The sequence below is a fragment of the Cyprinus carpio genome, chromosome B21 (assembly GCF_018340385.1).
Source record: "Cyprinus carpio isolate SPL01 chromosome B21, ASM1834038v1, whole genome shotgun sequence".
NCBI classification, from domain to species: Eukaryota; Metazoa; Chordata; class Actinopteri; order Cypriniformes; family Cyprinidae; genus Cyprinus; species Cyprinus carpio.
Genome location: NC_056617.1, coordinates 10,574,694 through 10,588,549, shown reverse-complemented (window position 1 = coordinate 10,588,549; position 13,856 = coordinate 10,574,694). Strand labels below are relative to the sequence as shown.

Sequence of the window (13,856 nt, the reverse complement as noted above, 5' to 3'; positions counted from 1 at the left end):
ACTGTGGCATATATTGAACAATTGCAAGCATGATATTGTTAACTCATAATTAGATTTTCTTATGCACATAAGTACTTTTGAACATAATATTAATATAATAGTAAAAAAAAAAAAAATCATTTGTCATGAGCAGAGTTTCTGATATGTCTGAACATAGCTTTGAGAGTATATTAAAGGGAACTGTTCAAATTAGTTTTATATTCCTGATTATTCATGCTGTCCACTGTTCAGGAATCATGCAGCAGTGTTTAATATTCTTGAAGATCTCCTCTGTACACAGTTAATTAGTCATTATGCAGGGATCAAAGATTGTGCCAACTGACAGTCCTGCTCTTTTCATTACTTTTTGAAGTTTTTCAGCTTTTATTTCACTGTTATAAAAATGCTCTGGGTATTTTTTTAAAATAAAATAAAACAAAAATCCAACTATTTTCATTTCATAAAATTTTGCAGATGTCTTTTTCACTGTTAGTATCTTACAAAGATGCAGTGGATATTAAAATAAAATAAAATACCTGACTACAATCCTAGAAAAAAAAATGTTTAAAAAAAAAAAAAAAACATATGCAATATTATCATTTTACACGCTCCTGTATGTTTAAAATTCAGCTCACACTGCCTCTGTCTCACTGAACATCTTTTGCCTTTAGTGATTATGTCACATAATGCTCTTTGTGTTTCCATTTGTGGATCGATGGGGGTGAGCAGCAGTATGCATCACATACAGGTAAAAGCAACATTAAACCACATAATCACATGAAAGCAACAGAGGATGCAGTGCAGTATTAAAAATAATAATAATAATTTCTGTGCAGCCGTAATTTCTCTGGGCTGGCTTAAGTTTTGTGATGATGACTGTGGTTGGAGGAGATAAGAAATGAGAAGCAGCTTGTTAAAAATGAAAGACAGCAATAAGAATAATAACTATTAAGAGTCTTAAAAACTATTTCAGAGCAGGTCGGTCTCGTTAAAGAAGGGATCCTCTTTCCTACTGTTCTTTACATCCAGGTTCAGCAGGAGTCAGGATGGTGGATAACACACTGCTTTTGATCCTCAGGGAAGATTACATCATCCTTTCTGTAAGGAACAGAGGCAAAAAAAATTGTGTGAAACAGGGTGTAATAAAGGAAAGAGACAAAATTCACCTACCTAGTGATGCACAATACAACACCCCCACACATCTATGATGGAAAGAGAGATGTTGGAATGTCTGGTTCTACTAAAGGATCTTCCTTCAATTAGTATCTCTGCACCTACAGTGAGCTGAGATCAAAGCAGATGTGTAGATGCAGGAGAGGATGTTCAGATGCTGCTGAAAATTTCCGATATAACATATGTGTGATAGCTGTGGGTCATCAGGTTACAGTGACCACAGCACATGTCTTTCTTCTACTTGGTCCATCTATCTATCTATCTATCTATCTATCTATCTATCTATCTATCTATCTATCTATCTATCTAATGTCCATTTTTGGTCTCTGAGAGGGCTTTCATTGTGTGCGTGTGTGTTTGTTTTTTGTTTTTTATTGATCTAGTATTCTATTAAACAGCCAACCAGCTGTTTCTGATTTGTAAACACACGCAGCACACTATGAGTCTAAGAGTTTCTCATGATCTAAAGAAAATACTGAAGAATTTACTAAAAACTGAAATTAGTTGACAAATGTAAATTGGGTTTACAAATGAATTTCTTTACAAAATAAATAAAAACAAATACATTTATTTATGTTAATAAACAGCACTGGGGCACAATTCAATATAGCATTCTAACAGCTTTTTCTTTTTGCATCACTCTGCTGGTTTTTGCAGGTTGCATCGTTAGCGAGTTTTTGTCTTTATGAGTAAGTCAGTCATTTGAAATATGTATTCTGGTACAAAACATTGATTCATTCGCAAAACAAAACGACTGACATGCCCTGTCCCGAATAGCACCCTAAATCCTTGTGGTCTTCCTCATGATGTAATGTCGCTTTGACTGTCAGGTCAACCTGATGTCATGAAAGGGCGCAGGGGCGTCGGACTGGGGGTAAAACCAGTACTGATTACCAGGGCCCCAAAGGAAGAGAGGGCCCTTTTAAAGTCTGGAATATATTTTATATATTGGTTGGTGGTGCATAGGGGCCCATCAGGACTGGGCGTATCAATAGCACAAGTTCATGTTTCGATTTGGCATACTGTTTATACGCAAAAATGCATATGATAACCAATGGGTAGGATAGGGTTGTGGGGTAGATGCGTATACGCAAAAACTGCGTATCATATGCACACCAACAAATTTCGTATCATATGCCTGCAAAAAGTGCGTAAAATATGCACGCCAAAGACATTTTTTGCGTATCAGTACCACGATTTTCTGTTTATATTTGGTGTAGCCTACTATTTTTATGCATTTTCATGAGCCTGGGCTAATCAAACACACTTGAACTATCTAATCAACGTCTTTAGGGCAGGAACACGACTGTCTTTTAATATTTCAATCAACTGATGGTTCAAAATTCTGATTTATTCAGGAACAAAAGAGCAAATCAGTTGAATGAGAGATTTAATGATTTCCTCATGAAGACAAAGGTATAGCCTAACTTATTTTGCTCCTGAATGAAGCAGCATTTATTCAAACGATTAATTCACAAATGCGTATTTTTTTTTTCAAGAACAAAACAACTGAATGTTTTATGAAAAACGCTGAGTCATTCAGGAACAAAACAAGTAAAACACTGAATCATTGATACAACTGATCAAAAATTGATTCTTAATCACCGATTCGGAAGTTCACAATCCAGTCCAGAAATAATTAATAACAGTAATATTATGTTCTTGTATAAAAGGTACTGGTGAATGATGGTTGAAACTCAGTTGATGCCAAAGGTAATACTAATTTAAACAGTAGTCACTCCATAGATTTATGCCTCAAGCCAAACAACCATGTGATCATACAGGATACAACATTTACACACAGAGAATAAAACCATGGTTTAAAACTATGTGATGGTGTTGGATGCCTCATGATATTTAAAATAAAGGATTGGCAATAAATTTGTACATCTTCATACAGGCCAACTGTGACGTAAGAAATCTCACTCAGATGTCAAATCAGTTGATAATCAAATCAGCATGATTTCTGAGCCAATTAAGAATAATGAGCAACACCTATCTCAGTATATCGTATATCACCACATGATGCCTGTTAACATGGGCAACACAAACAATTATATAGACATACTGTTTACTAAAAAAAATACTGCTTTGTTTGAGCAGTCAGTGTTTTGGCACAGCAGATTGTCTTGTTTTTGAGACATTGGACAATGTCCAATCTGAAATTGTGATTTTCCACTCGTCCTCTGTTGCTCCACATGTTCTGTTCACCTTCCATTGTACCATTCACCAACACAAAGGTGAATCAGATTTTGGTATTACTATATACACAACAGAGTGCATTTACGTAAGCTATAAAATGTCTAGGTGAATTTCAGACAAAAGAAAGCAGACAAAAGAGAGCAATTCATTGTCAGTCTGTGCTTTCAGCAAACTGAAGTCATCTCAAAAGCATTTCATCAAACAGACAATGAATCTTACCTTGGCTGAAATAAGCATAGCTTGATGTGAATTGTGAATGCATATGGCTCTACAAACGGTCACCATGACTTAAATGGCCAGTTCCTGTTTGAATATGATGATGGCTATAAAGGCTTTTATGAGAAGTAAACTAAATATGTCCCCAGCTGCTCAGACATAAAGTCAACTCTGCAGCTGACATCCTCGTAATTGAGTGATAACATGACAAATGTGTTTAAAATGCTCACTGATGGTTCACATCACAAAACATATTCCCCTTGTTCCCTGTTCTTAACAATTTTCAGAATAAATGACTAACCTGTTAGTGATTACTGTTCTTTGATGATTCAAACAAAAACAGATCTATACTCTGACAAAATAAAAATGAATTTTTTTATATATATATAACAATTGCTTATGATTTATCATGGATACCTTTGTTTAAATTATAGACTTTTTTTTTTGTTTGCAAAAACCCACATATACCTCAGTAATTTTTTATTCAGCAAAGATATTTTCAAAGCACTGGTAACTTTTAAATTCCCAAAGTTGGTTTTCTTATTACAAACTTTTATAATAGAAAATAAAAATGTCAATCAAATAAAATTAGTGTAAACAGACACTTCATTAAAGTAACTAACTTTGATTAAGATGCCGTAACCAGAAGTTTCAACAACTTTTAATTTAAGTAATATATAAGTACACTTTGATGTTTTGTTATTTTAATTACATTCAATTATTTTAATATTTAAACAATTCAATAATTAAGTCACCTTGCCGCCCTTGCTGGAAGTTCATGAAGGGCACCTGGTTGAGAACCATTGATTTAGATCTTCTCCTTTTTTTGTTTCAGACTAAAAATATACAATAAATGGCATATTTTCAAGTTATTAGTGATTGTGAAAGAACACAGGATCATTTATCTCTAAAGATAAACAGCATTTCCATGGTGCTGTAGAGCTCATGCAGTGCAAGTATATAAGCTCACAATATTTATCCAACAAGAAAACCTAAATGTTTATTTATGTTTACACATAGCCCCTTTTTAATATTTGGTATTTTTAGTCAAGACAGCATCACCCCCATTGTGCCCTTTTTGGTAGATTAATATTAAATCATAAACACACTCCATTTAAAACCGTTTCACATCATTGGCTAAAAATAACACAGCAATTTCAAATCACCTTGACATTCACTTACTTTTTAATTTAAACCTCCATTTCCATATTGATCATTTGTTATTGTAACAAATTGCTCCTGCAGGTCTCTTCTTTGTCCTTATATAATGTGTGGCGAGACATGCTGACATACTGTTACACACTAGAAGCATGAGAAAGAATGAAACATCATTCACCTTTAAGACCATGTCAAGACCAGTTCAAAAGACCTTGAGAGTAATATAAAGAACCAGGTTTAAACTACACAATTTAAAGTCTGCCAAATGGACCGGATCCCAATCTGCTGGGTCAAAGCATGGTCAATTACTCAAAGCCACCTGCTACAAGTGCAACGCTGGGTTCTGGTCAAGCTCTCCACAGCTCTCTGACAAAAAGCAGATGGACTTCCAGCTGTTCCGTGATTCTGGGTGTGTTAATGAGATGTGCAAAATGATAGCATTGTAACTGCTCCCGTAGAGAAAGAAAAGTGCAACAGATAAGAGACATTTGATTGCGGTTTGTGACCCTCAAGGTAACATCAATTCTATTGTGGGATTGACTGTGGGACAAAGGGGGAAAAAATTGGTAATCAGCTTTATTATAATGACCAAAATGCTGTTCACTTGGCAATTGATGCACAAGAACTTCTTCTGTTGTCCTGTAGGTGGCAGTGTGTCCTCTTTAAAAATGACAAGGAATTTTGACATTCAAAATGAATGCTGTTCCAGACCTGTATGACTTTATTTCTTTCTTGGAACACAAGGTGAATTTCCTGCATCATTTTCAATAGAATGCTGAAGGATGACATATTTTGGAAGTTAGCATCACCCTGGTTTCTGCAAAAACAAGCGCATAGGATTTTTCTACCAGCAAGCAGTTAAAAAGTTAGATGTTTAGCTATAAACAACCTACACCCCAATTTCTTAAAGGGATAGTTCACCCAAAAATGAAAATTCTGTCATTAATTACTCACTCTTATGTCGTCCCAAACCCGTAAGACCTTTGTTCATCTTCAGAACACAAAATAAGATATTTTGGCTGAAATCCGAGAGCTTTCTGACCCTGCATAGACAGCAACACAACTGACATGTTCAAGGCCCAGAAAGGTAGTAAGAACATCAAAACAGTCCATATCAGTGATTCAACCGTAATTGTATAAAGCTATGAGACTACTTTTTGTGTGCCAAAAACCCCAAAATTATGACTTTGCGTTGTGGTACTCTCCTTAAAGGGTTAGTTTACCCAAATATTAAAATTATGTCATTAATAACTAATAATTCTGTTCCTCCATTGAAAATGTATGTACGGTATACTGTCCATGTCCAGAAAGGTAATAAAAACATCATCAAAGTAGTCCATGTGACATCAGAGGGTCAGTTAGAATTTACCTTTCTGGACATGGACAGTATACCGTACATACATTCTCAATGGAGGGACAGAAAGCTCTCGGACTAAATCTAAAATATCTTAAACTGTGTTCCGAAGATGAACGGAGGTCTTACAGGTTTGGATTGGAATGACATGAGGGTGACTCATTAATGACATAATTAATATTTGGGTGAACTAACCCTTTAATGCATGTCAGCTGACACAGAAGAGAAGAAACTGTTGGATAAAGTAATTATTTTTGTTTTCTTTGCGCAACAAATGTATTCTTGTAGCTTAATAAAATTATTATTGAACCACTGATGTCACATGGACTATTTTGTCGTAAAATAAAACATGAAAATGTCTTTGAGTTTGTGTTAAAAAAAGACATCATTTTAGGCATTTAAACAAAACCCCACTGACTTTGGAACAACTGAACCCGAAGTGTTAAAATGCTGACTTGTTTCCAGGTTTCGGCCTACAAAATGACATGATCCCTGCAGCACTCTATGAAATTGAATCATGATATGGGCTGTCAAGTTCCACAATGACAAAAAACACCATATAAATGTAATAAAAGCTGTCCATATTACTCATGAGCAGCATTTCAAGTCTTCCAAAGTATATCAACAGCTTAATTTAAGTCATTATTCACTGTAAATCTAGCCCTCCTTAAAGCTATTCATAAGACTTTTGAGTCTGACAATGAAAACTAAATGATTTGCTTTCAAATCGGACCAGTTCTCGAGTTCACTGATGAAGATATCATATGGCTTCAGAAGACCTGGAGAAAATGGTGAGATCAGAGTGACACATTTCCTGCCGAAAGTGTGTTGTATCGGTTACCCATTTCATTTTCTTTGAAACACACCTTAGGCTTTCGTTTCCTGCTGCTTTAGTTCAGGGGAAATTCAGCTGAAAGACAAATTCGTCCCAAGTCTTTGCTATGCTAGGTGGAACAGACCCTCAAAAGGCTCTCAGATCTTCATATAATCTATCACAGCCTTTACATCTTGCAACAAAAATAATATTAAAATCTCTATAGGTTTTGAAGGCAGGCTTGTATACAGTTGTCTGGTTAAGTGATATTCTGATGGAACACTTGACACAGCTTTGATAAATATCATGGAAAAACACCTGCCTCACGAGAACCCACCAACTGAGGTGCTGGATTCCTGTCGTTCTCCAACCCCTGACATCAGGCAAAGGCAAGCTATTTATGGCTGTTCTTGAAACACAGCCGTGCTGGTCACACCAGCCAGTTTCTACTGGCTTCAGCCCACACTGAGGATTCAAACATTTATGAGTAATAAAAGTTCTTAAGACAAGGCGGCTCTTCAAAGCTTTATCTATAATGATAAAGGTTAAATAATCCCACAGACTGGATTTTTGAGGGCAGCTGTAACTAGGGCAAAAAACAAACAATAAAGCAGGAACATTTCTTGGAAACAAGATTGGTGGACAGTTTATTCTAGCTAAGCACCTTTGCACATTCCATGGACATTTTCCACCTTTGTGTGAAGAACTGATCATGTGCCACATTCAACTTGTTTACAGAACATAATGCAAGCATTGACAGTACCACAAAAATGCATTTTTAAAACCACTGGAAGACCCACTGAAAATTAAACTTTCTTGTGTATCATTGCAGTAATAAAAATACTGACATGAGCAAGTTCAAAAAGACATTTTATGGTAAGAAGTAATTACAGCTTTGCATTTGAAGCAAATCTCAAATATTTTAGTGCTTACAATCAGAAAGGGGGAAGAAATCTGAAAAGTATGTGCAACTTACTTCTAACTTTATCAATTAAGTTTATCATTATCAAATATCTCCAAACTGTACCTCACAAAAATACATAAAAGTTGTCTCTTTTTCATCTAAAAAAAAGATTGGGAAAAAAAAGAAATTGTTGTTCACTTACAAATTTTTTTTAACCAAACACGTGATTTCAAAACATTTTATTTATTATGGCTAATACTTCTCTCTCTCAAAAAAAAAACCTCAAAGACAAAAATACACATTAATGGTAATTCCATAATTTAAAATATACTCTTTTAACACCAAACAAACTAAAGCATTTTCTATGTACATGTTAATAAATAAATCAAAGTTAAGAGAAAATTTTGGTCCGTTAGTCGGGAGAACTGCTTCCAGAAACCATTGAAACCGTCAATTTAACTTAAAATCTTAGCATCTATCAAACCTAATATATGGTAACCTTTTTTAATATTCTGTGCATCATATGCAATATAAACAGGCTTATAATTAAACCTATATAAATTGGCTTTGTTTGCATTCAGCATATTGCACGCCTGCTTTTCAATTATTTAAATTCTGACACACATTCTCATTACAGCCATTCTGAAGGCATATGCGTTCAGTTCATCTCCAACTTTTCTTCTGAAAAGTGTAAAAATGAGTTGTGGCATAAAGAATGAGGAAAACGGTAGCACAGAAAATGGCAAAGGTTGCCTTTCACACAATATCTTCAAAGTTCATTTAAAGTCCACTCAGGATTACTGTAAAGCACCGCTTTCATCACTCGGCAGGACGAGTCCTCATTTCCACACCACAATTACACCATTACCAACCCTGGCAGGATCACTTCACTGTGTCACTGAAAGAAAAAGATCATTAGACCCATCTATTTGATCAGATTAAAAGTTGATCTTACTGCCTGGCAACCAAAGTCTGAAAAGCGTCACAATAGCCACACACATCAAACAGACATTTTGCTTATTGTTTCCATACTTTCCCTTATAGAGCCTGCTGTCTGTGTACTTCTAAAATGCTGACAGGTCAATGTCCTTGTATGGTGTGGAAAGACTGCCATTCAGTTTTATAGAGCTTGAGTGCGGATCACTTTCTAATTGGATTGGAGCAAATATTTAATTCGATAATATATAAGATGAAATATTTTGTTTAAGAAAAAAGGATGTGGCGATGGGTCAGCAGTAAAAAAATAAAAATAATAAATAATAATAATAAAAAAGAGGGAACAAATCCCTTGTTCTGACTTTACACGCCCAATCAAATTTTATGCAGATTCATCAAAAAGCATAGTTTTAGATCGATATTTTGAAGAAGGCTGGTAACCAAACCATTTTGGTGACCATTGACTTCCATTATATAGACCAAAAAACAAAGACATTTCTCAGACTATCATCTTTTGTGTTCCACAGAAGAAAGATCTGGAACAACATGAGGGATAGCAGTATTTTTATCTTTGGATGTACTATCCCTTTAATAGAGGCTGGCCAGTTTCGTCAGAAGCCAATATTCGTAGCCATCCTCAAAATCCATGCATAAACAAGGCAAGATAACAGAAAATATGACTCATACTTAATTAAATACGAGTTCACTTGTTACAAACATAAACATGGTTTGTACTGACCACAGTGCATTTTATGCGGTAGATTATTATTTTTGCAGATTGCATGAAATCATAGAAATAGACATTTTCAAGGATATTTTTGTATATGATAAACAGTATGGTACTGCATTGGTTTGCAAATTGATATCCAATTTAAGTCCAGAACCATTTGAGAGCTGTTGGTTTACATTATCTGAACAGTAAGTGGCCTTAATGCACCACATGGTTAACATAAACTGAATGATGCAAGAGAAGAAATAAACACACTCACTTCATACAGCATTTGTGTCGGAGGTGTCGACTGGAGCAGTTAAAGCTTCATGTGTGTTTAGTGAACTGAGCTTCTCATCTTCATCACTTGTTTCCTTTTTTCTTTTCTTTTTTCTACACGGTTTATATCGTTTGCTGTGAAACAAGATAGGAAGACGGGCAAAAGAAAGACACTGAAGGTTAAAAAACACTGAAGACTGACTCTTCTAGGCTTGCCTATGAAAATATGAAATAATGTATCACATTACTCACTGTGTACAGACGCATATGAATACGATGAGCAGAATCAGAAAGACCAATCCTGCCACCACACATGCAATGACTATTTTCTTTCGTTCTTCAACACGGAGATCAAGATCACGATATTCACACCGAGTGCCAATGTATCCCGTTTCACATCTGTACAAAAACAAACAAACCATTCAACATTTTCTTGAGCCCTGATTGGTTGAGTGATGGACAGGTCGAAGTCTCACCTGCATGAAGGAGTGTTTTGCGCCTTTACAAAACGGCAAACACCATGGATACAGTAATGCTTGTATTCTTTTGGACATTTAGAGAAGTGTCCACTCCATGTATGGTCCTCATTTGAATCTGCACAGATTTCAACATTAAACACAAACAGTACCATTCACAAGTTTAGGGTCTATAAGATATTGTAATGTTTCTGAAAGTCTCCTATGCTCATCAAGACGGCATTTATTTAATTAAAAATGGTAAAAACAGTAACAATCTGAAATATTATTACAATTCAAAATAATTGTTTTCAACGTTTCATATATTTGATATTATAATTTATTCTGGTGATGGCAAAGCTGAATTAACATGATCCTTCAGAAATCATTCTAATATACTTAATTTTCTTAAGAACTCTTTGATGAATAGAAAGACTTCACTGTCACTTTGAATCAATTTAATGCATCCTTGTTGAAAATTTGTGTATGTAGTCATAAAACTTAAGTAATATGTAGTAGGGAATAAAAAAATAAAAATAAACACCAAAAACATACACATACACACACACACATATATATATATATATATATATATATATATATATTAAGCTGTTTGTGTTTTTAAATACACATATATATATATATATGCTTTACGTGAATTTAGGCATCACAATACTATAATGTATTAAGCTGTTTGTGTTTTTAAATACACGCTTTATATTAATGTTAGCTAATGGCAAATGTGATCTAAAAGTAAAAAAAAATGGGTAAAGTTAACATACACAATAAATATCAATATCCAACAATATAATACTTTTAAAAACATTATATAATATAACTAACTAATATAACTCAAATAGTTAACATAATATCCATATAATACATAACATCCGTTTACTCATTTACACTATTATCCATGGGATTATACGAGCCAAGTGTAAAGGCCAAACTCAGTAAAAAAGGACTGAGGAAGAAAAGATCTACAAACACTGAAATTTGAGCTTTGTCTTCAGAGTGAACTAAAAGTTGAATGGAAAAGGATCTAATTACCACCTCTGGCCACATGTAACATGATCCGAGTTCAGTCAGAGAGGATTACCTGCTATACAGAGATGCTAAACTTGAGCTTGGGAGCGTTATCGCTTCTTAAATAAAATTACAAGGCTTAAAAGGGACTAAGAAGCAGAGTTATTTTCATAACAGCCCAATTTTCCTCAGTGAACAGATTAGAATATCCCTCATATTAAGCAAATGCATTTGGCAGAATTTCGCAGTGCTCAAGTAACACCAGTGAAACTTTTTCATGCCATAAAAAATCTTTTAATATAACATCCTATTTATCTCTTCAGCAGGTGGTCAGGCTATCAAGACTTTCATGTAATGCCCAGGGGAAGCCTGTTTTTTACAACACAACGGGGGCAAACACAGTGTTACATCTCACGTCTTCAAAGTTATTGGTAGTCGGACCTCATCGCACCTTCAAAATATGCTTTCTGCATGAGGTGAGGGCGAATCATATGGAAAATATTGAAGGCTTGGGTTGCTCATTTCATAAGGGGTGCCAATGGTTTTTACCTGTGCAGTTGTCATGGTGATCGCAGGACACAGTCCTATTCGCTGGTGTCTTTGTGGTATTCCATTCAGCTTGGGAGTATTTGCATAGGACAACAGCTGAGGGCAGACAACAAACAAATCACAGGTGGCACCATGCATGTCCCCACAATTCTGGCATTAGACTGCTCTGCAGCATTCCAGGCAAATGTTATACTGGATTATACAGGCCTTTTGATTGTGGATACACTTTGAACCAATAGAATGTGCTAAACTGGCTTCCAGTGCTAAAAATAGAAACTTTCATAGTACTATAAAAGAAGACAGACACTCAACTAAAGCAAAGACGCACCCACTGCTGATGTCACGAACACATTCATAAATACAAGTGAATAAAGACTATTCAAAGAAGGAAAAGTTGGCAAACGGGTACGTCTACAATCTGCAGTGTCGTAAAATGTGCTATAGCTGTTGCAAACGAACAAACTCCAGCGAAAGGCGTTGAATAATGGATAGTACCTAGTATTCCCAAAATGAACCTGCACGTCCCGTCCATTTGTAGTTTGCGTTGCGCGTCAAAGCGAAGACTTCTTACCCCGTGTTGCTTCAGATGTCATGCCGTTCATTTTGCAGAGATTATTTTATTAAACGACTACATTCAATTGCTAAAAACTTTTCAGCTGTCTTCCTAAAGTTTACCTTTGGGTTTCCTCAAGTTAAGAGGGGAGTGACGGGTCGCTGGCGATTATTGAGCCGTGTGTGGGAGGCGCTAGTGAGTTGTCTCCGCCTTCATGTGTGAATGAACATTTACTATGGGCTTTCTCTTCAGTTTAGACCAGCAAAGATGTTTACCTTTAGCAGGCAAAGGATTCATGTTGTATAGAGCATAAAATTCAGCGTTTCCAATAATTGCATGTGAATGTTGCCATATTAGCTAATACATAAGCCTACAGTAGCTATTTCCATATTTTATGATGCTTAGGCCTACTTTTTTTTTCAACCACAGATGTACAGATTCATTTGTACATTACATTTTATTTTTACCTCAGTGAAACATTTAGGCAAACTTATAAACTTGTTATATTTTTGTTAAACATTTTTTACACACACACACACACAAAAAAAAAAAAAAAAAAACCTTGAGCTTGCTTGAAAATTCATTGCTTGATTTAATAATAACTGGCTATCCTTATTTAGACCACCTACTGAAAACCCCTGGACTCCAAAATGTAAAGCCATAGGCAAAGAATGGCCATCAAGTTTTAGAGAGAGGCTAAAACGCGTTCAATAAAATAAAGATTTTTATTGAGTGCTGAAAAATCAATGACCCAGCATCACACAATATAATCTTGAAGTGGAGGAGCACCAACTCTGACACCTTGTTAAAAAAAAAAAAAAGAAATAAAACCTTAGAAGAAAAAAATAAAGTCTTTTTGAGAGAAAAGAATTTACAGCAGCCAAAGTTCATGTCACATATTATATCAAGTATATTTATGATTTATAACTACATTTGCAGATTTGATTTTTAATCTTAATGTTTCTTTTTTAAATTATGCTTTTTGAAGACTGAACTTATTAGATTACTCAATTCCTATTTTATTATGTTGATAGTCTTTTGGTGAAAAAAAAAATAGTTTTGTGAAAGAATAAAAAGTGTGATAGCATGATTATTTAAAAAAAAAAAGAAAGAAAGAAAGAAAGAAAAACAGGAGAAAATGAACATGACATATATGTGTGCCCTTGGCATCAAAAAGTTCAAAAACCCCCTGGTTCACTGAGTCATTAGTATAGAAATACTTCAGTCAGGGTTGCCCAAAGGGGTAGCCTAAATCTTTGACGCTGCCTAAATCCCCTCATGTTTCCAGACGGCGCCTCTTAATGAAGCTGAGAGGGCTCTGTGGACACAGCACACTGCTGAGTGAGGGCTTGTGTTCATTGGCCGTGGGATGTCTCATGGGAGATGGAGAAGATGTGTGACTGGCAGAGGTTGCCAGAGTCTGCTCTCCTCGTCGCACACAAGCCACGTATTATCAAGGGCCACTGCAAACAACGACCCCTTCAGCATCTGCCACGCTCAACTTAGCACAGACACCGCAGGGCTTACTGCGCTCCTTCATGAGAGAGCC

The 13,856-nt window shown here is 35.4% G+C and overlaps 1 protein-coding gene across 3 annotated transcripts; it reads right to left on the bottom strand.

Annotated features, from left to right (window-relative positions):
* Positions 1-567: 567 nt before the first annotated feature.
* Positions 568-12,496, bottom strand: LOC109045199 (probetacellulin-like). 3 transcript variants are annotated; one of them, XM_042748183.1, is made up of 6 exons: positions 12,250-12,496; positions 11,755-11,850; positions 10,201-10,318; positions 9,977-10,123; positions 9,726-9,859; positions 568-1,077 (listed from the first exon to the last, which is right to left on the bottom strand). In XM_042748183.1, exons 1-5 carry the CDS (start codon positions 12,284-12,286, stop codon positions 9,727-9,729), a joined length of 531 nt encoding a protein of 176 aa, XP_042604117.1. In that variant the 5' UTR covers positions 12,287-12,496; the 3' UTR covers positions 568-1,077; position 9,726. The 3 variants fall into 3 exon arrangements, with proteins under 3 accessions (XP_042604117.1, XP_018918590.1, XP_018918589.1); XM_019063045.2 differs by lacking the exon at positions 568-1,077 and adding an exon at positions 4,582-5,545; XM_019063044.2 differs by lacking the exon at positions 568-1,077 and adding an exon at positions 8,068-8,698 and having other exon boundaries at positions 12,250-12,495.
* Positions 12,497-13,856: the final 1,360 nt, after the last annotated feature.

Coding starts and splice junctions, on each gene's coding strand:
- LOC109045199 (XM_042748183.1), bottom strand. CDS start 12,286: ATGGACGGGACGTGCAGGTTCATTTTGGGAATACTAG. Junction 10,124..10,200: donor CAAAACACTCCTTCATGCAG/GTGAGACTTCGA, acceptor GTTTTTGTACAG/ATGTGAAACGGGATACATTG. Junction 9,860..9,976: donor TTCATATGCGTCTGTACACA/GTGAGTAATGTG, acceptor CTTGTTTCACAG/CAAACGATATAAACCGTGTA.